This window comes from Drosophila yakuba, chromosome 2R, assembly GCF_016746365.2.
Source record: "Drosophila yakuba strain Tai18E2 chromosome 2R, Prin_Dyak_Tai18E2_2.1, whole genome shotgun sequence".
Classification (NCBI taxonomy): Eukaryota; Metazoa; Arthropoda; class Insecta; order Diptera; family Drosophilidae; genus Drosophila; species Drosophila yakuba.
Genome location: NC_052528.2, coordinates 15,796,896 through 15,819,201, shown reverse-complemented (window position 1 = coordinate 15,819,201; position 22,306 = coordinate 15,796,896). Strand labels below are relative to the sequence as shown.

Sequence of the window (22,306 nt, the reverse complement as noted above, 5' to 3'; positions counted from 1 at the left end):
TTAAAAAAATGCGTGGCTCGGTGTCGAGATTTGATCTCTTCCCCTTGTTTTTTTGGCATTGCGAGCGAGAGACAACAAATTGTTTTATCGAAATTATGAGGAAATGCTAATAAGGCAAATAAATTTGGCATAAAAATTAATAAACAACGGTTTTGGAGTTGGGCAAAATGAATTTCAAATAGCTCCGCCGGTCGCACACTGATTAAATTTCACACTCGAATGGGTGAGAGTAAATACAAGTTGTCCAAACAACTTCGTGTTAATTGGCGCCTTTGATTGGCACCGCCTTTTCGCTGCTATCTATTCTACTGGCGGAAAGTGCAAAAAAGTTGGAAAAATAAATAAATAGGTACAATAAAATGAAGGGAGGAGGCTGTTAGATTTCGCATTTCGTATTCAGACCTAATTAAGACATCAAAATGGGGCTTTCTACGAAAAAGACAAACAATACCGCCGGGCAATCGACATGTTGAGAAATCCGTCAAAACATCACGTTTTTTGTGTCCACGACAATGCCCCCTGAGTTAACAGTAGTTTTCGGTTAATTAATTTCGAAATAAAAGCTGAAAGAGCTGAAAAATCAAATTTTAAACACTACAAATCATGGTTTAATGTGCCCACAAAAGACCGACACAGAGACAACCGAAGTGGCAGCCACAGAAAAGCGCTTGTAATTAAGTTGTCAGGTTCCCAACATGAGTTTGAATAACTAAACTTGGTCTTAACTCCCCGGGAAAACAGTTAATTTTAATGAGAATCTTTGCCTGCCGATCATTTAGGCCTCGTTTTTCTCATGGCGTTTCTATTTCGTAGCAGGTTATTGGTTACCATTACGGGGCGTAACCCCAATCATTGCTACTTCCTATTACTTCAGAAATTGTTTGATTGGTATTCATTTCATATCAAGGCTTTTAGCCAATTTGCCTTAATCTCGTTGCGGCTCTCAAGCGAGACGACACATCGATTGGCACTCCAATCTGCCAATTAAGCATCAGCAGCAGCATCAGCAGCTCGGCAAACAAAGCACCATGGGGCACTTAAAAGTCAACTAGCCGATCAGCAGGCATCATAATTAGCCAAATCTCGCGCTCCTAATGGATAGCGCCAAGTCGAGAACAGGCCTCACATTCACACACACACTCAACCACACACACGGTTTTTATGACACATCGCCGGATTGGATTGGAGTCTATGTGCCCGGCTCATGCTCTTGCCATTTGTTTTTATTGCTTATCAGCAATTGAAGCCTTCTCCAGCTCCTCCTGCTTCTCCTCCGGCGTCTCGCGTCCTCCATCAAAGCGTAACATTGTCGTCCAAGTCGCCGCTGTCATCAGCAACATGGTTGCTCCACGCCGCTTGGATTCGCACACCCAGCTGTGGAGCGCGCGATGCGTCAGTTCGTTAGCTGGCAGCCTATAAAACAACAAGTCTCAGTTAGCGACACATTGCCACACTCAAGAATATTTGAAGAAAATAAACCCAATTACATATGGCATTAAAGAGTTATCCCTCTAATAATACCGCCATTATCTGTTGACTTCGCTACCAATTGCATTTGTTGTTATATATATTTCTAGTTATATTTTTAAGATTAAGCATGAAATTTCTTTCAGTGCACCCGCACAGAGCCACAGCGGTGGCTACGTCATGTTTGTATGATTATGCCCGGAAGCACTAATTACCTTATTTACACTTTTATAACTCGGCAGCGGTGCGCATGCGCGAACGGCGAATCGCAGATCGCTGATGGGAGAAGATCACTGGCGGAGATCACTCCAAAACAGTTGTTTATGGCTGGAGGAAGCTGGTGGCCACTCATTCGCTCACTCACTCCTCACTCCTCCTAGCAGGCATCTAGCGGATGTGGCCCGTTGTCTTGGGCAAAATTGAAAAATAAAACAAAAGAGTGAAAACTGGCTGGGTAATAACTTGGCAATTAAAGTACTGCGGCGAGCGAGACCGAAAAAGCGAAAATCCCAAGCGAGTCCTGCACTTTTGGCGCAAACAATCAATTGGCCAGCCACAAAAAAGGCGGCCAAGTGGGACGGTGGCAGCCTCCAGGCACGAGCCACTCACTACTCACTACTCGATACTCCGATACCCCGATACCTCGACGATCCACTGATAAAGCCGTATTTTTTTTGGGTGCAGCAACTTGGCTGCAAGTCGCTGCTACCGATTCCCCGTGATTAAGCCATGAATCAGCTGGTTTAACAGCGGTTCACTAACGGTTCGCTTTTTGGCCAGCTAGCTAACTATGACTGTTTTATGCTATTATTTCTCGATTTTTTCGGTGGGCGTGAGCCTTGCAGCTAAAGGTGGCCATTGGGCCGAGTGATTGTCATGCTATGGCAAAATCAATTTTCCATCGGGTTTTCCGCCAAGTGAGTGTGTGTTTCAATGAAATTTTCATTTGCCTCCGTCAGTTGCTACGGACGGGTATGAAGTGCTCATAAATTTGCAGCGAAAGCTGACAATGAAAATTAAGATGTCCAATAAGTATGGTGGGTCAGGGATTGCGAGTTCGTAAAAGCTAAAAAGTATTCAATGAAACATTTCTTCTTTAAAACTTCCTTTTGGGCAAAAACAAATGTTTTTACTTATCATAAAAAGTTAATACAGAAGCGCCTAAAAAATGTTTGTATATCTTATAAAATGTGAAAGGTTTTATAATTTTTTTTGGAAAATTTCTACCCCCTTAAAAAAGAACCCCTTATCAATCAGTGTTACAAAGACCACTGTGGCTTCTCAGTTGGCCGGAAAGTCAGGTGCGCATTGCATTCAGTTGCATTCCTGAGCGTTCCCAACTTGTTTTCTTCTGCGGTCTTGGCTTTTCGGAGATTTTCAATTATTAGCAACGCCTAACGAATGCCAATTTTCGAACTCGCTTTCCGTTTCGGTTTTTTCTGTTTGCATAAAATCATTTTTACCACAGGGCACGGAAGTGCATGCGGTTACCTTACCTTTCGTGTGCAATTTGGGCCACAGCCGAGCGAACGAAAATCCGTTCTAAATTTTTAAGAATACCCACTTTTATTGTTTGCTCTTTCGACAGGGTCAACAAGTTAATCACATTGTGTGGCATGGGCATAATAGAATTCTTATTTTTTTTTTTCTGCCAGCCGGCTGCTGTTCGCTTTTGGCCTGGCTTGTCGCTTTTTGCTGGGCACCGCGCACGCGTTTGCTTTTGGGCCTTAATAAGACAACGGAGTTTGACTGCTGCTGTTGCTGTTGCTGCCACTGGCACGGAAATTGAAGCTTAGAACGATCTGGGGACCATGTTGGCCAGCTGCCTGGCCTTTTTCGGCCAAGAAGTAAGTACGCTTTAGCCTTTGGCGTTCAAATTGGCAAATTAAGTCATACGCCTGCCCGTCCGCTGCACAGTATCGCAATTTATCTTGTTTCTTTTTGGTTTTTTGAGGGGGGCAACTGCAGTATTATTTTGCAATAATTATTGATTTATTGTCTTGTTCGCTGTCCCATTCGAAACGGGGCGGAAAATCAAAGCGCCGCCAAAAACCATTATCACATGCATGCGAAAACTTGGAACAGTTCTCATTCCCAGGTTCCCAGGGTCTCTTAGGCTGAGGTCTAGGTTGGTTGAAAATCATTAGTAAACGTGGCTAATGATCGGATCGGGTGGCCTGCAAACTTGGACTTGGACCTGGTAATTGGAAAGGCACGCACATTAGGGCGTAGTCAATTTTTACGTCTAGAAAGTGAGGCAATTAACTGACGGGGCAGATACGGAAAATCGGTGTTGGAACTCGACCTTTTCTTTCCTTTCCTTTCCCTTTGACTGCCAGGCGTGTTCTTCATATTAGTATTTCACGCCTTTCAATTGTGGCCTAAACTAGTGCAGAATCCGGAGTTAAAAGGTGAATGAATCTCTGTTGAATGAGAGAACACGGAACGAATGCCGTCCAATTGGTTATCACAAGTTACGGATATTTAAAGAACGCGGCAAGGGTCGTTAAGAAAAAGTAAAATAGCATTCAAATTAATGGCAAAAATAAAGATTTTCTAAACTGGCTTTAAGAGACTATATAAAACTTCTACGGTATTTAAATATTCATATTATTGTATTCATTTAATTATGCACTCACTACTCTCTTATTATTCGTCGTAAATGCTCGACAATTTCAATTTAGCATTTGCTATGCCAAATGCCCTTCTCGTTAAGCCAGTTAAACAAGTTTCTTCCATAGACAGGTACATTTTTCTTTCTGCCCACCAACAAAAACAAAAAAAAATTAATGAAATTGAAAAATATTTGTTACGCCTTATTAAATAAATGTGCTACACATTTGTTAGGCCAGTGTTCGTTGGAAATAATTTCCATTTCCCGATGCCATTCGATTCAATTCGATTCGTTTTGAAGCGACTCTCCTTGTTGCGCTTTCTTGCAGCTCACGTTTGTGGCATGAATAAACCCACTTATCTAATTGCGATTCCGGGAACTGGTTTTCCTTGATACATTTTTCTCAACTCATTAGAACTCAATCATAACTCGGGACTCGTACTCGGACTCGTTTGCTTTTAGCCTGGCTTTGGCTTTGGCTTCGGTCCCTCTATGCAATAGGCAAATGTAATCGTTGCTACATATTTTTTTTAGCCGACGAGCGCAATTGTTGCCGTGAGCAATTTTTTATAGCCAGCCAACAAGGCAGCAACAATAACAACAACAAGTCAGGCAACCAGAAAAGCTAAAAGCAAAAAAAAGGAAAAAAAAAATGAGAAAAACACGCCGGACGTGTTCCATAAACAACACTTTGATTACGACGACGCGGGCGCACAAACGCAAATCGATGTTTTCATATGGAAATTGAATCAAAGTCAAGTCCCGAGCACTGAGTATCCAGAATATGGAGCACGGCAGCAACTAGCAACATGTGTACTCGGTTTGGGCCAGCAATAGAAGAGCTGCACAGCAAATAATTTGTAACATTTTTTGGGTTTACAAAATGGGTAAAAGTTACTTCGGTCGAACAGAAAATAAGAAGAACGCCAAAAAAGTTACAAAAGTGCTTTAAATGTTTGAAATTGTATAAGAAATGCATAAGTGTGAACATTACTATCCTTGGTGATAGTAATGACTTATAAATCTATGCAAAAATTTCAATATTATGAATATTAAAAACCGCTTGCCTTAATCTTCCGTTTTTAACTGGCTTAAACAGATGTTACCACTTTTTCCTTCGATTTTCCAGAGTTATCAATAAAAACTGGAAATGATCTTCTACAATATTCGAATTTCTAAGCATTCAGAAAAAAATCACTTCATTCTTCATGTGTAAGCGTGGATCCGTTGGAGCTTGGAGCTTGGAGCCAACCCAATTGGCCTTGATGTGAGTCGAGAGTCGAGAGTGGGACCATGGCGTCAGCGCTTTGTGGTCGCTTTTGCCAGTAGCCGACCATTTTGGATGGGGAACAAGGGAGTTGGTGAACAGAGGGAGTGGGGGGGAGATCAAGCCCCTGGGTTTGGTCTTTTGAGGTTTTAGCTATGATTATTAATCAATTCTTTCATATCACTTCGACTCGAGTTCGACTGAATTGAATTCTTTTTACGAATCGTTTAAAGGCATGTGAGTACAAAGGTAGCTAAAGACTGCGGCTGCTGTTGCTGTCTGGCAGCCTTTCTTACTCTAATTAATTCAACAAAAGTATCTGGGCCGCCTTTTGTCCAGAGTTTTCCGCTTACTGGCCAGTGCCGCTGGTGCTGCGAAAGGTAGCATTCATTATTCGAATGTTTATGTTTATTAAATTCCATTTAATTACTCCAGTCGACGTACGCACGCATTGTAACGCCATTTCAATTGGGCATTAAATGCAAAAAAAAGAAAAAATACGAAGCCATAATAATAGTTGTTTATTAATAGAAAATGGCATCTGGAAAGGGCAATCGATTCGAGTGGATGTGACCTTATTTTGCGGTTGCCTTTGGTGCCTATGGTGCCAAGTGAAGGGCTTTGCGTTTGATTAATAAAAATCGCTGAACTAGAATTGAAATAAATTAGCTCTGACTTAATTGCTTACACGCAGCAAAGCGATCGCTGTCGCATTTCCATCCCAATAGATTTCTTCCTTCAAGCCGTTTAATTTCCCCTACAGGAAACACTTCCATGTCCCCACATCCAGGTATCCCAGGTACACCGAACTGTCTGCCACAGGTGTCGAAATTGACAGATGAGGCAAAACGCAGGGCAGCAACCGGAACTGGCGGCAACCGGGACGAGATTGCGTTGGGCGTGGCTGGTTCTATAAAAGAATCGCCATCATCCCAGCCGATGCAATCCAATGGTGAAACCCAATCCCGCAGCGATGTCTGCGCGACTTTAATTTAAATTTTAATCGCATGCCTAATAGACAAACCTGGGGTAAATGTCAGAATAAAGAGACTAAGAGCCGACTTAAATCATGCCAACATTTACAAAGTACTTTGCAGTAGCCCCTCCCTCCCCGTCCTCATATCGTATCCACGTATGGGTGGAGAGGGTCTGCGAGTCACGGACACGTCGTCAGCCAAAGTCGGGGTATACTATGAGTGTATGGTATGGTATGGTATGGAATGGTTTGTTGCAGATGGGCTAAGACAAACTTCCGATCACGTTGTAAGTCAGCAGCGAAATTGGACACAGAGAGAAAAGGTATGATCCCCAGCGATGATCTTATTATATCATAAGGCATATTAACCAATCATAATACGAGAAATCTTACATATAAGTCATACTCATTTATATTTTGATATATATACAATAATTGTTATTCATTTACTTAAAAACCATATAACTCTGTGTTTTTCTCTGTGCAGCAGACTGGGCCTATGCCCTTGCAAAAGGGCCCGAACGAGAGACAGAGAAAGAGTTAATGGAGGCAAATGCATCAAAATGGTTAATTGGATCTGGAACAGCAAATGACGAACACTTTTAGTGTTTATGGCAGTAGTCCAGGTCCAGGCAGAGGCCCAAGTGCAGATCCAGAGCCAGGTCCAGGTCCAGGAACAGAAACAGGCCAGGAGATGGCGGCAGATAGGCAGCAAGTGTGTACGTGGATTCGATGATGGCGATGATGGGAGCTGCGGGAAATCTGCGCGGTACGCAGGGCATATATAGTTACTATACGAGTATATGTACATATATATGTATATACACCATAGATTCTAGGAGATGCGATGCGGCAAACAGCTCGGCTCAAGTGGCAAGCGTGTTGTACACGACACGCATTAGCGTGAATGGAGCAGTTCTTGTACTTGCCTTTGCCATTTTTTAATCGAATCGAATGCGTTGAGATGCAGTTGGGCCTCAAACTGGCCAGACAAATGTGAGGGAAAATTAATGGCGAGCTCTGCAGTAATTTCCATTAAAGTGGGCACAGCTCCGAAAATGCACTTGTTGCTGCCGGCCAGGGCGCCCAGTAAGGCCAAGGAATACTTCCGTGTTCCTTACCAGACTCAGACAGCCGGTGGATCGGCGAAATGGTAATGGGCCAATATGATGGCCTCCATGAGCTGCCTAATGGGCCGCTCTATGGAAGTTTTTACTGTAGCATTATGGTCCCGCCTCGGCTGCAGCCACAGCCACAGCCTTTTGTGGATTTGGATCTGGTCGATCCAAACGAAAATGACAGGTTGTTCGCCCTGTAAGAAAAGAAAAGAAATAGCTACTTAGAAACGCATGTACAAGAAAGTAGTAATGGTTTTCTGCATCTATTCAAATCACCCCTGGCAACAGTGTTTGCTTTAGTGGGATATTGATTAAATACTTGCCACCCACTACGAGTCTCAGTTGGCAGGAAACCCTCAAGCTTTTAACATGGATATGGATTGTAATAAGCAAAATCTGAGAATTGCCAGAACTTAATAATTAAGAAAGCCATTTCCTTTAGTGAACAACGACTTGGAGAAACGCATTTCGGATGCCTTTTGTGTGTTCGATCATCATGGCGACAAGTTCATCGATGTCAGAGAAGTGGGCACTGTGCTTAGACTTCTGGGCTGTGTTCCCACCGAGGAGGAGGTGAACGAAGTTATTTCGGCCACAGAATCGGAGGAGACCAGTGGCGAAGTGCATTTGACCAAATTCCTGCCACACGTCTCGCAACTGCTCATGGAAAGAAAGTGGGTAGATGGTGCTTGGTTTTACTGAATTATAATTCCTGCAAAATCATACATTCAACAGAATGGAACCCGCTCCGCCAGAGAAAATACTGCAGGCCTTTAAGATCTTGGATCCGGAGAACAAGGGCTATCTCACCAAGGAGAGCTTTGGCAAACTGATGATGGAGGAGGGCGAACCGTTCACCCAGGAGGAAATGGATGAGATGTGGCCGGTGGCCATAGATCCAATTAGCGGACACATACCCTATGAGTTCTACCTGAACCAGCTTATGGTAATTAAACTAATACTCTTAATCAGCTTTTATTTAATGTGGTATTTATTTTAATTTTGCAGGTCTATCTGTAAGGGAAACAGAGTGGTTTAATAAAGTCTCCAAGTCAAGGCTAGCTATTCCAAATCCAGTTCTTATTTTATTAACCTGAGGCAGCTCTAAAAGTGTACGTTGAGTTCAATAAAGTCCAAAAATTACACTAGTCAACGGAAGGTTTTTAGCACTCAGCGCATTTGCTATTCTGACTATTTCACTAAACAAATCTCTTGCCACTTTCCACTCCCTTTCTTGGCCACTTACATTAGCAGCACACACAGAGGAGCGGAGCTAACTAACCAAACTGGCCAAATGCGTTCCAAAGTAGCCGGCAAAGTCCACGGCACAGGACACTGGCTTATGGCTTTCGCTTTGGATATGGATATGGTTGGGGATGTGGATGTGGATGTAGATGTGGATTGGGATGGGTATAGGGATGGGGAAGAGGAGGAGGAGGAGCCGCTGCATCTGGAGTTCTACTTGGGGCGGAACGTTGCAAAGTGGGTTGCGCATCATTAGCACAACTAATGGATGTTCACTTTTCTTACCTCGAGTCCAAGTCGTGTGCTGGTGCTCACCTCCTCCACTACTCCACTCCTCACCTCCTCGCCGCTGAATTGCTGCAGTCCAAATTGCAGTTGGTTATGTGCGAGAGCGGCTGGAAATTTAAATAAATTAAAATAGCTAGCTCTCGATGTGCATTTGCTAGGGAGTAACAGTCGTGTTCGGAGTCGTGTTCTCGCTTCCGTATTTATTAAATTCTAAATACGCGCTGATGGATGCACTTAACTGCATCTTATGGATTAAAATATTTCATGTAATCCTCTCTCCTCCCCTCCCCAACCCAGCCAACCCATCATGCCACCATTTGCACGTTCTGGCGCTTTGGCCAATTTGAGTGATTGCATTGCGCGCATTTAAATGGATGCTGGGTTGGTCCAAACAAGTTATACGTGCGGCTTCCACTGCGACTGCGGCTGCGGCCTAATGGACTTTTAATCTTTACAACTTGTAAAAATTTCGTTTTTGAATTGCGCCGCTCGAACCGGCGAACCTGATTGTCAGAGTCATAAAGAGGATGCCAACTGCACAGATATTAGATTTGCTTTTTTTCCTCCGCCTTTTGATGACCCTGCACTTAACTACTTATAATAAACTCATATCCAACAGTTGCTCAGATACACGCACTCCATAGAACCAAATTTTAGTTTAATTCTAGGCAATCCCACCAGTTTTCAGTCTCTGAAAAACACTCCTGAAACCAAAGTTACAAAATTGCTATACAACTTGAAAGCTCTTATAAATGCATTCATTTTATGTTCAAATTCTAAAGAATATTTCTTTGTGTGCAATATTAAAGAAGATCCAGAATCAAATGCAGTCATATTTAGGGAGATCCGGAATTAGATTAAAGAAACAAGGCCAAGTAGCCTGGGATTTTTGGAAGTAGTCAGTCAGTCTGGAAGCGGAGATCGTAAAAAGACTTAAAACTGCCGAACAAATTGTCAAAGTTTGGTGGAGCCATTCTGGAGAACCGGCTGCCTCGCTTGAATCAATTCGCAGTGCCCTTCTGGGGGCCCAAAAACTGGAGACGGGATACTGAAGGCTCCTTCGACTGATGATGATTTACGCTCGACGAAGCGTAATTAAGATTTATGCTCCACACTCGTTTGCGAAATATACACATACGTTGGGCACATTGTTGCGTATTTCAGTTTATAAGTACCAATGGCTTAATTGTTAGTTATGCCCTTTTGTTTGTGCGACACTAAAACTAATTAAGTAGAAAGAGTTCCTATAAGATTTATACGCATCAATGATTGCCTGTTATTGCAAGTGTGCATTTGTGTGTGTATATGTGTGTGTGTTGCAAATTAAAGCAATTAGTTGCATATTCTGTGACAATGGCTAGAAATGACGAGCCCCCCAGCCAATTCACAAGGAATAAAATATGTATTTACGACCCTCAAGGGGGTTTCCTAATGAGTGGGCGGCGGCAGGTGGTAAATATTTATGCACCTTGATTGATATCAGCCAGAGGTTGTTTTCACAATCACGATATTATGAATTAATTATTAACATTAATTGATTGGGCTCGCTTTGTTTGCTCATATTAACTAGAAAAATATCTGCCTTGCTTCAGTTTTAATGTAAGGTGCGTAAAATTCTGCAAACTAGTTTTATTTACTTAGAATTATGCGGTGAAGGTGAGGGAAAAACACTTTGCTTACTCAACTTGCTCCTCACATAAAGTGGCATCTAATTACCGATGTTTTAGGTATTGTTTTTCCTCAAATGGAAGCATTTTATAATTCCGTTTCACTTTGCCGCATATTTCTGCACTTAATTGCGCCAAATCTATCTTCTCGCTTCCCCTGATTTTCCGTGAGTGCCACTTCCTCAGCCGTTTTCATTTTCCAGCTGCAACGCCCGAACTTTCAATCAACTTTCTGTTTACCCACAGTTTGCCTGCAGAGGCACTTGTTTTGATGCCTACCGTGCCTTAATGGCATGCCTCGCTTTCGTTACTGCTGCCCCAGAGAACTTGCAACTCCGCTTCAGTTTCAGATTCGGATTCGGAATCGCAATCGAAATCGAAATGTGGATTTGCCGCACTCTTATACATCGTGCAGCTGCATTGCTCTGAGAACGGATGAAAGCGCAAGCAGACTTTTGCCAATTTCGAATACGAGTGCTTTTCCTGCCCCGCCGTTAATTGAATTTATGCAATAAAATATAATTTGGATCTTTGCATGTTTCGCTGGCGCGTAGCACGCCAAAAAGGGAAACCCAAATGGAAAGTCAAAGTCGGCGAAAAGAAACAGAGTCCAAGGTAAGAACTAAAAATTGCAAAAGGTGAACAACATGCAATTGATGGGGGAGGGGGAAAAAAGCGTGGCCACTGGCATACAGTCTTTATTGTTGCAGCAGCAGCCGTCGACATCATCGTCATCCCCATCGTCATCCTCATCGTCATCATCATCATCTGACGTCGTCACTGCCATGTACAACACCCATAGGTATCAGCAGACAAAATGCTAAAAATGTATTTACCACAAAGGCAACGCGACGACGAGTTTTGCTCATTGCTGCTGTTGCTGTGTGGCTGTGGCTCTTGCTCTTGCTGTTGCTGTTGTGCTTATGCTGTTGTGCTTTTGCTTTGCTTGTGCTTTTGCGGCGGCTGCGACTGCGACTGCCCTTAATGGATCTGCAGCACTTTGAGTGATTTATTTCACACGTTGATGAAATGGACAGCAATGGGCCGCATTTTGACGTTTATTGCAGCAGTGGCAAGGGCCGCAGCAGCAACACCAACAACACCAACAGAGCAACAACACCAACAACAGAGCAACAAACCAGTAAAGCAGCAAAAGCGACCAGTGCCCACGGCATGTGTTCTGCGCATGCGCGCAGCCCTTTTAACAGCGGCGACTGAAGCGCAGACGGCGACCAGGTTGGAGCCATGTTTTCAGGGGGAATCCATTGAGGGCCTCTTCCGATGCCCTTCCCTGATGAAGGATGAAACTATTAAATGCGTGCACTAAATAATAAAGATCTCAGTTCTGTATCTCTGTAGTGAAATACACAAATTTCTTGCAACAACTAGTTGCACTCAAAAGTGATTGTAAGTTGTTAGTTTCTGTAAAGAGCATTATACATATTCTGAAATCGATTTGAAATCTAATTTAAATAGCTTATTCATAGATGGGGCTTTTAACTTTTTCTGCAGGGTATTTGGCAGCTGTCGTTTGGTACTTTTTTTTGTATCGTTTCACTTTTTTAATATTTTTCCTGCTCTTTTGCGCGTTTTTTTGCAATTGCATTGGGAGCCCTGCACGTCTTTTGGTAATGGCTCCGCAGACCGTGCGCGCTTTAATGAGGCGCGCTCCTCATTTGGACGCCACGCATTTCTTGGTTTTGTACCCGTTTTGCCAGCCAACGGATGTTGGCCGCTCACCTATTAAAACATTTAATTGCAACTTAATTAGTTGAAGGTCTGGTGGGGCATTTCTCACGAATGCAGCTTGCCAAATGCCAACGCTGACCCCAAAGTCGCATTGAGAGTTGGCGGGGTGATGTCAGGTTTTTCACAGGGCGACCCAAACTCACGGAAAAGCCATCGAGCATTGACAAAAGCCACCCCCGAGAAAAGTCAATTTAACACATTCACTACGCCTCTTAAAAATGTTGATATTTTAATTAGCTACGCTCTAAAGGATTTTCCACAGTTTCCAAGTCAAGGTTTCACCCACTCCCAAAACCATGCAGATTGTGACTTGGCCTGGACCAAAGCGTGGATCATCCACTACGGCCTTAGTGCAGCTGGAGAAAAATAAAGTGCCAAAGGGCACACATGGCACCGAGTTGCTTGGCTGTTGTGGCTTTTGTTTTTAGCCATAAACAGGCTGTTGCTGTGAGTTACCACCTTCTTTGGGGGCAGTGATGGGGAAATATTCCAGAACATTACAAATAAGGAATCTGGAAAGTTAAAAAATTTTAGTAAATATAAAACTAGATTGGTAGTGATCAAAAACTTTAGGGTTTTAATTAAGAAACTAAATTCCCTCTTCCACTTGGCCAAACCGCCGCTCATGGTTTCGGAGCAGCATTCAGCACCCATATGCCAAGCAACCTACAGAGATTTGTTTTTCCTCATCGGTTTTTATTTTTGGTTTTATGACAGCGCGCCCAACTGTGGCAATAAGTTCAAATGCCAGCCCAGAGACCCGGCGACTAAATGCACGGCTTAATGTGCAACCGAGGCTGACAGGCAGGAAAACTCAGGCCGGCAAGACTCAGACTCTGGCTAAGAAGTGAGGCTCCAAGCCAGGCTCAGGCTGCAACCTCCAAGAGTCAAGCTCAGGCGGACAAAGGTTCCTGTGCCAAAATAAAAAAATACAAAAAAAATAGTGGGTGTAGCGGCACCAAATGCCATTGCCAACTTTTGGTCCACAAGCAACGCCAACGCATCTCGTGAGCATCCAATCCTCGCCAGCACCACCTTCGCATCCACCATTCACCATCCAGCATCTACCATCTGCAGTGCTGATTTCTCCTAATTTGATTAAACAGATTGAGTTTAATAAGGTTCTCGTGGCCTTAGCACGAATAGAATGGCAGAGAAGAGAAATGCATCAGCACTTGACTGGGGCGGCAACAAATGTTTCCTAATTCAAGTGCCGCATTTATTTTGTAAACATTTCACACCGCACTCGGTTCTGGATTCTCTGTTCTGTGTTCTGCACCAGGAATTCCCCATCCGCACGACTTGTTGTCATACAAAATATGCCGGTTGAGCAGTGATAGCACTCGACTCTTGCCCACACAAAAGGCCGCATCCCTACTCCTATCCCAAACCCAAACCCTATCCCAGTAACGATTCCCGATCCCGATCCCAAGCCCGGACCTGGAACAACCCAATCATTGGCCCCAGTGCTCGCCCGTGCAATGTGCGTTTTGTGTGCACTTATGCGATCATTTGTTAAGTGTCATCGCGCCGGCATATGGGCAGGAAAACAACTCGAGAACAGCCACAACATCAACAAACTGGGCTGCTGGCGAAATTTGTCCCCGGCATCGAAATATTCTGATGCCCTTAGCTTTAAACGAAACAATCTCGACTTAACAGGAGAATGAGTTTAATCAACTCGAAAAGATGGGTTTCATGACGATTCCTATCACATAAAGTAGCATCTCCAATACTGTATTAGATGACCTATGAGACCTATAGTTGTTTTATTGTTAGAATATATCAAGGCGCATTTTTTATTAATTTATCAAAAGAACCAAAATAAGTTCCCCTTTTATATACAGCTGTGTGTATTTCGACCAATTTCATATAGCCTCTTCATAAGGGTATGCTGCAACAAAGTGCAGCTCGTAAACAAGCGAAATGTTGTTGTTACCGTTGGTTGTTGCTGCTGCCGCTGATGTTGGTGTTGCTGTTGGTGTTGCTGTTGTTGTCGCTGATGTTGCTGTTGTCCATGGTCATGGTAAATTTATGCACAATTTTTCGCGCTTTCAAAAAATATTTGCATCATTAATCGTTGCAAAGTCTTCGGCATGGCGGCATCGCATTGTGGCGGCGGTTCCTTTTCACCACTCCACTTCACTCTACTCCAATCCGATCCTGAGTTCCTCGGTTCCGTTCCGTTCCGTTCCTGTTGTTGTTTAGTTTGAGGCGTTGTCTGCGCCTAAAACTTGCCAACATCAACGGCAACAGCAACGGCAACAGCCACATCAACATCAAGCTGCATCGGCATGCGGGCCGTCGTTACAACGTTGTCGAAATGTTTTGTCAAGTTCTCGCCGCTCAACAACAATGTGGCATTTGCCCTCTGTGGGCTGTGGAGCTGCAGGGAGAAAAACAACTAAACAACAAAAAGAAACAAATATTAAGAAAGGAAAAAATTGGAAAAGAGAGAACCTATTTGCAGCTTAACCACAATGGAAAGTTGCCTGCTCGATGCTCGCAGCGCGTCCGCAATAAACTTGAAAACTTGAAAATCATAACACCGCCGTGCGCTTTTCGCAACCGCAAAAGTCGTAAGTCAAGCACCGCCACACCACCCAGAACCCATTGAGCATAAAGCACCATCGACATCCACCAAACACCCAAGTATCCAGACTCCAAAACCCTTAACCCAAACCATGGCCACCCACTGTTTGCTCCTGCCACAGCTGTTTCCCCCCGGCGCACACATAAACTCAAATAGTAGAACAACTTTGGCCGGAGAAATACTAGAAGTTGTGGCCTGCAGCATGAGCAGCAAAAACAAAGCTGAAACCCAATGAAATTATCAAATGTTTAATAGACTCAGCAGCGAGGAGATCCGAAAACTCCCACCCCCCAACCAATAATGATGGATGGAGTTGCCGATGCCTTGGACCTCTACTATATATGTGCTCCAAAACTTGCAGTGGAGTTAGCTGTTGCCTTTTCCTTGAGAAACTTTCCAACCGGAGTTACGCACCTTCGCTCGTTTGGCGGAGAAAGAGCAACAAGTGCCTTGGGAGCCATTCGATGCCGCTAATAAAATGCAGGCGAAGTTATACTCGAACCACTCAAATGGTTCGACATGTGAAAAACTTTGGGATTTATAAATTTACGGGTTATTCTCTATGTCTATATCTGTTGAAGCGATTCTCGTCACATCTCTATCTCGTAAAGTCTTTAGTCCGGTATAATTCGTTTAGAGTCGAATGTTGAGAAATGCATCAGCTGGTATTTTGGGCTCATGTCGGCTCACACCTTCGCCACCTCCAACATCCGCACAAATCTCATTTGGCTGCTCTTCGAATCATACGATTACGACCTATTATTAAACCATCGATGAAAAATACCTTGCGACTGCAGAACATTTCCTGTGCGAGGAGACGCACAATGAACTCATAAATTGACGCACCCTCCAAAAGCGACAACATAATCGGCCACGCCGAAGGCGATACGGTTCGATACCAAGTACTAAGTCCTGCTGCTCCTCCTCCTCCTCCCACTCCTCGTCCTCCTCCTGGTTGAGATAGCTGGATGCTTGGGATGCGGCATTCGATCCAGCGACAAGACGACAAAGGCGATCCCAGGCGCACTTGTAAATGGCATGTTGCAACAAGCCTAAATATGCGCCACACACAAGCAGGGGCATGGGCACAGGCGCACTAACGGGCCAGCAGCAACTCTACCCAACGGCAACATGAGCACCGGCAACAGCAACAGCCACATCTGCAACAGCAACAACTGCAACAGCCACATCTGCAACAGCAACAACTGCAACAGCAATGTCGACTCCTACGCAACAGCGACAGTGCTGCCTGCCTCTATTTAGCTGCGGCGAAGCCTTGACAATGATCGTCATTAATTGAGAGGCACAGGCAGAGACCAGCTACACTGAGAAAAACCAGACACAATTGTGCAACAAGTAAACCATATTCCAGTGGTACTTTTCAAACTAAAATCTCCACACTATTTGGCCAAAAAACGTATGTGAATAAGTTGACAGTTGCAAAGTTCACTGCATCCATTCTGCTTAAAACCTTGAAGAGTTAGTATATGTTACTTTAATTAAAATAAAAATTAATTGTTATTTTTAGTAGTTTTAGTTTTTCTCTGTGCCGTATTGGGTTTCTTTACGGCCAGGCGAATTATTAAAAGGTGGGCTTGGTGCGGCACTGGCTCCGGCCATAGATGCACTTCGACTCTTCTGGGTTTTGGCTTTCTAAACGCGTCAATGCCATCATGTGTGTGTATGTTGTGCATGCGAAAAAGTTGACCTCTAACCCAGAAAGAAACGAAAATCTAGGCAAATATCTACGCACCTATGTATCTGTATCTACGCAGATTTATCTTTGGCGACACATTCCCAAAAGCGTTGAAACCTGAGCTCAGAAAAGGTCCGTTTATAGTTTTAGGTTATCGCATAAAGTTAAATGGCTATGGCATTTCAATGGATAAAGTAACTTTAAGAGAGAAACATTGCCCCAATATTAACTTTTTATCAAGGATCTTGCTTGAAATATTTCAGGACGGACTCTTTCTCCAATTAAACAGGTCGTCATTATAGCCTTCAACTTGAAGATACTCCCGTTAGAAAGCCTACTACATAAATCTTATAAACACCATTTACGGCAGCGAAATCCATCGTTTGGGGGCTGAAATTCCATCGATTCACATCAATCTGCTCCCTGATCCAGAGCACATATGCGAAGGCTTACTTTAGCCCGCTTTTGACCCCAATGCGAGTGGGTAACGAGAACTAAATGATGACAGCTACCGATATGCAACCTCGGTCTCGCGCCCCCCGCATCAAAATTACACGGCCAAAAGGCATTTAACATATAAGAGGCAAAGCCGGCAAAAGGAATATGGCAAAGAATATGAAATTACAGCAGAAATGGCCGCGAAATTCTTTGCATGCCGCATAATTTGTTGGTAGCCGGCATTTGTGCCACACGAAAAAGAAATCACAATCTCATTATGGCATACACCTTTTGGGCAACAGCAACGGGCCATACATAATTATAAAGAGCCCTTAAGTACTTGTTAACAAGTTCGATATCTGGCCGATTTACATGATGTTCTCCGGTTCTCCAAGTCTCTTACCCCAAAAAAAGAAAGTGCAAAGGAAGAGGCACTGCCCCACACCCATATCCATACCCATACCCATCAGTATCCCCAACGGAATATGGCGATTTGAAGAGCGAGATAAACCCAGCGGATGGGATGGCGAGCCTCTTTTTGGGCATTGCCAAAATCATGGGCCGAACAAATTGAATGGTTATGCTTTATGGCTTATGGAAACCGGCAGCTGATTCACTCGCTGCGATTTGTGGGCCATAAAACCGAATGCAGCCCTAATTAAAGACTCGCCACAACCGAGAATCGAATCGAGTGAAGCGACTGAAATTGAGACCCAAGACTGAAGTCGTCTAAAGGCTTTGGGGCTCTGATCTACGTAGAAGGCGCAGATGATAAGCCAACCGTTAAGAGGGCCAGACTGTTGGCCATTAGCAGCGATTGTCGATGTGCCTAACCATTAGCAATTAATTAAAAAATTAGAATATATTACGAGAGCGATAGCAGAATTCCGATTGGGCAGCGATGTCGCCTTATCTGCCGTCGCATCTCCATTGACATCCAAACGAATTAAATAAATTGAAAATGGCCTGAAATATGTGTGCCCCGGATGAATTTGAATGAAAATTTGTTTCTCTCTGTGGCCCGTTTCATCTTCTACCTTCTACTACTTCGTCTGAGAAGAAGATGCTCGAGTCTTCCACAAAGCCGGCAACTCGAATTGCCTCGGTTCGGCTGAAGCAAATGTTGCATATTTACGAGCTATTTATGCATATTAAAAAATTCCCCAAGCTTGATGGTAAAAAAATCAAATCAAAACTAGATAACAGTAGCTGGCAGCGTGTACCTCTTTTCATTCCCTTACCTGCATTCAGAATGCATGTTTTTTATTTTTTAATAAAAAGTCAAAGAGCCCTGTGTTGGAACTTGGAACTCTGGCCCTGGTTACCACCACTCCTCCCACGGCGATGCATTTGCTGATAAAGATTTGTATGTTTTGATTTTTATGATGCCACTAAGGTTGCCTTTAGCTGCTTTGCTGCTTCGCTGGCTCTGAGTGCATCAAATTGAAAGAAATGCCCTGGCCATTCGGACATCGGCTATTTGTGCTGCACTCCGAGTGAGCTCATAAAAATCACATTTAATTTATCGAAAATGCCATTAAAAAATATGATCATCAATTTGGTTGGTATGAAAATGCAAATGCCATTACAATTATTGGTCGAAGTGCACTGGCAGTGCAGAAACTGGAGAATCTTCAGAGGCTGGCAAAAGTGTTGGAGCTCTGGGATTAGATAGGACGTGCAAGTCACTAAACTCATAAAACGACAAACATGCAATTTTATGAGTAATAGATTCAGCTAAGATGACACACGCAATCCCACATTAAAAAGGATCAAAAATAGTGTAGTTTTTTTGTGTAATAAAAAAGAGCTACTGCATAATATTATTAAGTAGAAAGAGCTAATGAGAAATTCTTGTTATTTATTTAATATTAACATAAACCCATATATAATAACCTTTTGCAGTGCTAACCCGAAACATTAATAGTTACCTTCCTCCACTTAATGCATTCCGGCTTTAACTTGATCAGCACTGAGTAGTTTATTGCGGTGGCTGGTCGATGCCGGAGCTTGGCTTAATATTTTCACATTGACAGGCCTTTCATCAAGTCGAACATAACATAACACATCGAATTATTTTTAGATTCCGCACAGTTGCGTGTCCGACAAACGAAAACCACATGGGAAATTGCCATTCAGGATCACAAATGCACACATACGTATATGTACTTTTGGTAGGGTCTAACACAGTTATCAAGTTGTCAAGCGGGCCTAAAGCAACTGCCATTATTGGCATATGTTGTTTGCGCCGCAGTCCAAAGCCCGGAACCCGAACAACAACAATTGCGTGTGGCAGACGGATGAGCCGTGTTGCAATGGGCGGTGATGGTGCAAAAGGCCCCAACAGTGGCAACTTGGCCCTAATACAAACGCCTCTCCGATAGAATGCTCATGCACATTGCACATTGCTTGGTGAATTGGTTATTGGATATGCAGCCGCAACGAATTATCACAAACTATGTCATAACCCCAATGCATCAATTACAATGCTAAGCCAACAAATTAGATGCCTTCATTATGGCAAGCCAAATCCCAGGCTGCCTGCCAACCAAACAGCCAGCCAGCCTGCATGCCTCAATACTGTGGCAACATAATAAACGAGCTGCAGTTGGAATTTAGCGCATAATCAATGACGGAACCGATGAGCCAGCACAGAATTCTCCTAGCCATTGGGCGAGGCCGCGAAGGCAGGGCCTTCGCATCGCGATAAGCGGCTAAAACAAATGTCATACTTGCGGCAGCACGGTAGCAACATGTGTTGCAGCCAGCTCTCTCGGAAACTACCGCATTGCTTGTCCGACTAATATGATACGAGGTTATTCCCCATGGACGCCGTACATCCTCGACCAGCACCCATCATCATCATGGTCATGAGCATGATCATCATCGTCTGGCGACTTTCGCCTCATAATTGATATTTTTGTTTCGTGTTTTTGGGTAAGGAACATGTGCAACTGCAGCGCAAGCAAACAACCAGCAACCAGCAAGTTGCAACTAGCAACATGTTGCCCATGCCGATAACAACGGGCAGCTCGTGTCGGTACCATGGCCAAAACCCAGTACCCAGCACAGCCCACATGCCCCGCCGCTCTTGGCTGAATGAAAATTCCATTTTTGCGTGGTTGTAAGATTTGAATTTATAACTTGGCCAACACAAACACAGACACACTCACACAGGTCCGCTTTTGCGACTTTAAGCGAGTAAGCGAGTATCTATGACTGTGACGTTCGCTATTGCATTATCTTTGATTTAAAACCAATTCATCAACCCGCTGACTGCAGCGATGACTTTGTTCTACGGCTTAGTAGGATGCTGTTCCCAAGACGACGACGACTTCTTCTTGGATGTCTTGAATGTCTTGGCCTGGGTGGGTTGCACTAATTGATTTTCGTTGGCAGTGCCGGCTTATGAGTAATGGACGCCGAACTGCACATCTAAATAGATGCCCTGGGGCTGGTTTTTCCCCCTCGTCCTCATCTTGGCAAACAGGACGATGCGACGGCAATGGTAATGATCATAAATCAAGGTCTGAATTAAAGACAAAGCGATTGGGAGTGGGCCCACGGACTTGTTCCAGATAAGCGGGAAGCAGGAAACATTAGAAATCTAATGATTCCATTCCACTCCACGCTCCTTTCATTCGAATGGCGACGCCAGGAAGATATTATGATTAACTGGAACTGTTATGTCATTCATTATGGCTAAAGAGGCTTAATAAGCTTGGCTGATGTGCCATATCATGGCATCCTTAATGCCTAAACAGTCAGTTATATATATACAAGTTTAGTAATTTGTCATTTGAAAGTTATAAAGCTAAAAGGTATATCCTTTAGCAACACAACGCGATGGCTTTAAGAAGGACACGTATTTATTATTTAATAGCTATATTTGTTTGTTTTACCTAGACAGCACTATTTTTTCAGTGTAGCATTCGACTTTAAATTTGAGTGAAAATTTACCCGACATGTTTCCCTTATCGCCGCAACAAGAAAATCCCCTAACTCCCTTTAGACGCAAACCTGTCCAACGGTTGAGCGATTAATCCGAAGGCGGAGCTCCCAAAAACAAACTACTCACACTGCACCCGCAACCCAAATCCAATTTGGGCTGGGTGAGGTGCTCTGGGGGATTTGGACGACCATTTGACCCACAGACACAGACACACACTGCACCGCTGCAGCTCGACCATTTCCCTTTCGATTTCAACAGTAATCAAAACTGTCCACTTTGTGTCATGTCACACGCGACAACGGCAGCAATGGCAACAGCAAGCAAAGCAACAACTTTGGTTGCCGTCAACTGCAGATACTTCACATAAACAAAAGCAAGGCAAGCCAAGGCAAAGCAAAGCAAAGCCAAGTGAAGCAAAGCCCAACTATCCGACTGTCCAGCTGTCAGTGGCACACACTCCGCAGATACAACTACGCACAACTACGACTCCCAGTCATTCAATCAACTTCAGAGGCCGATGCCCAACTTGGGTTACGATTTTCACTGTATACAGTCAGTCGTACAGCAACGACAGTGCGTTCAATTGTACAAACGGCTTGTGGCGGATTATGATTTTGTGCTCCCCATAGCATGGCTAAAGCTCCAGTCTCCCAGACTACCGATCTCCCAGTTCTGCCAGATCTCGCTGACTCCCCAACTACCCGCGTATCTTACGGATACTTAGGCTTACACACAGTGCCAGGCATGTCTAATTGCGCGCACATGTCCGGCCAGATGACACGCCCCTCGGGGTTTCGAAAACCCCTCCATCACCATCCCAAAAATAAAAAAAAAGATACAGAAACAAGCACAATGAGCGAATTGTGTGATCTGTGTCCATTGTTTTGATTTTGCGATAAATATATGGCATGAAACTTTGCGCTTTACTTGATTGAGATGACTGGATAATCGGAGCTAAGAAACGAGCAACAAACCCGACGACGATGATTGCCTTGTTTTTAACACATTAGCAAGTAAATTACCAAGTAAAGGATGCAGTTCCATGTGCAAGTATATGGAAGTCTTAAACAAATTAAACTAATAAACTAATAATTTAAATGGCTTGTAATCCCTACATTAAGTTTCTGTAACTTCTCTGCACTTTAGAACCCTTGTTAAGGCTAACTTAGTGCAATCTTTTATTGCCATGAACTTCGCTCACTATGGCACAAAATTCCATTTTGTTTTATGTTTTAA

General features: G+C 43.7%; 1 protein-coding gene and 3 long non-coding RNA genes across 4 annotated transcripts; 2 read left to right on the top strand and 2 right to left on the bottom strand.

Annotated features, from left to right (window-relative positions):
• Positions 1-3,014: 3,014 nt before the first annotated feature.
• On the bottom strand, positions 3,015-4,224 carry LOC120321095. The gene is made up of 2 exons (XR_005560648.2): positions 3,738-4,224; positions 3,015-3,664 (listed from the first exon to the last, which is right to left on the bottom strand). It is a non-coding gene; the product is annotated as an uncharacterized LOC120321095 (long non-coding RNA).
• Positions 4,225-7,690: 3,466 nt separating this feature from the next.
• On the top strand, positions 7,691-8,595 carry LOC6530847 (dynein regulatory complex protein 8). The gene is made up of 4 exons (XM_002091692.3): positions 7,691-7,824; positions 7,885-8,116; positions 8,178-8,388; positions 8,451-8,595. The coding sequence occupies exons 1-4, from the start codon at positions 7,812-7,814 to the stop codon at positions 8,460-8,462; spliced, it is 468 nt and encodes a 155-aa protein (XP_002091728.2). The 5' UTR covers positions 7,691-7,811; the 3' UTR covers positions 8,463-8,595.
• A 3,378-nt stretch (positions 8,596-11,973) lies between these two features.
• Positions 11,974-12,547, bottom strand: LOC120321181. Its single transcript, XR_005560770.1, has 2 exons — positions 12,441-12,547; positions 11,974-12,382 (listed from the first exon to the last, which is right to left on the bottom strand). It is a non-coding gene; the product is annotated as an uncharacterized LOC120321181 (long non-coding RNA).
• Positions 12,548-12,647: 100 nt separating this feature from the next.
• LOC120321152 lies at positions 12,648-14,148 on the top strand. The gene is made up of 2 exons (XR_005560738.2): positions 12,648-12,838; positions 13,109-14,148. It is a non-coding gene; the product is annotated as an uncharacterized LOC120321152 (long non-coding RNA).
• The last annotated feature ends 8,158 nt before the right edge of the window (positions 14,149-22,306 follow it).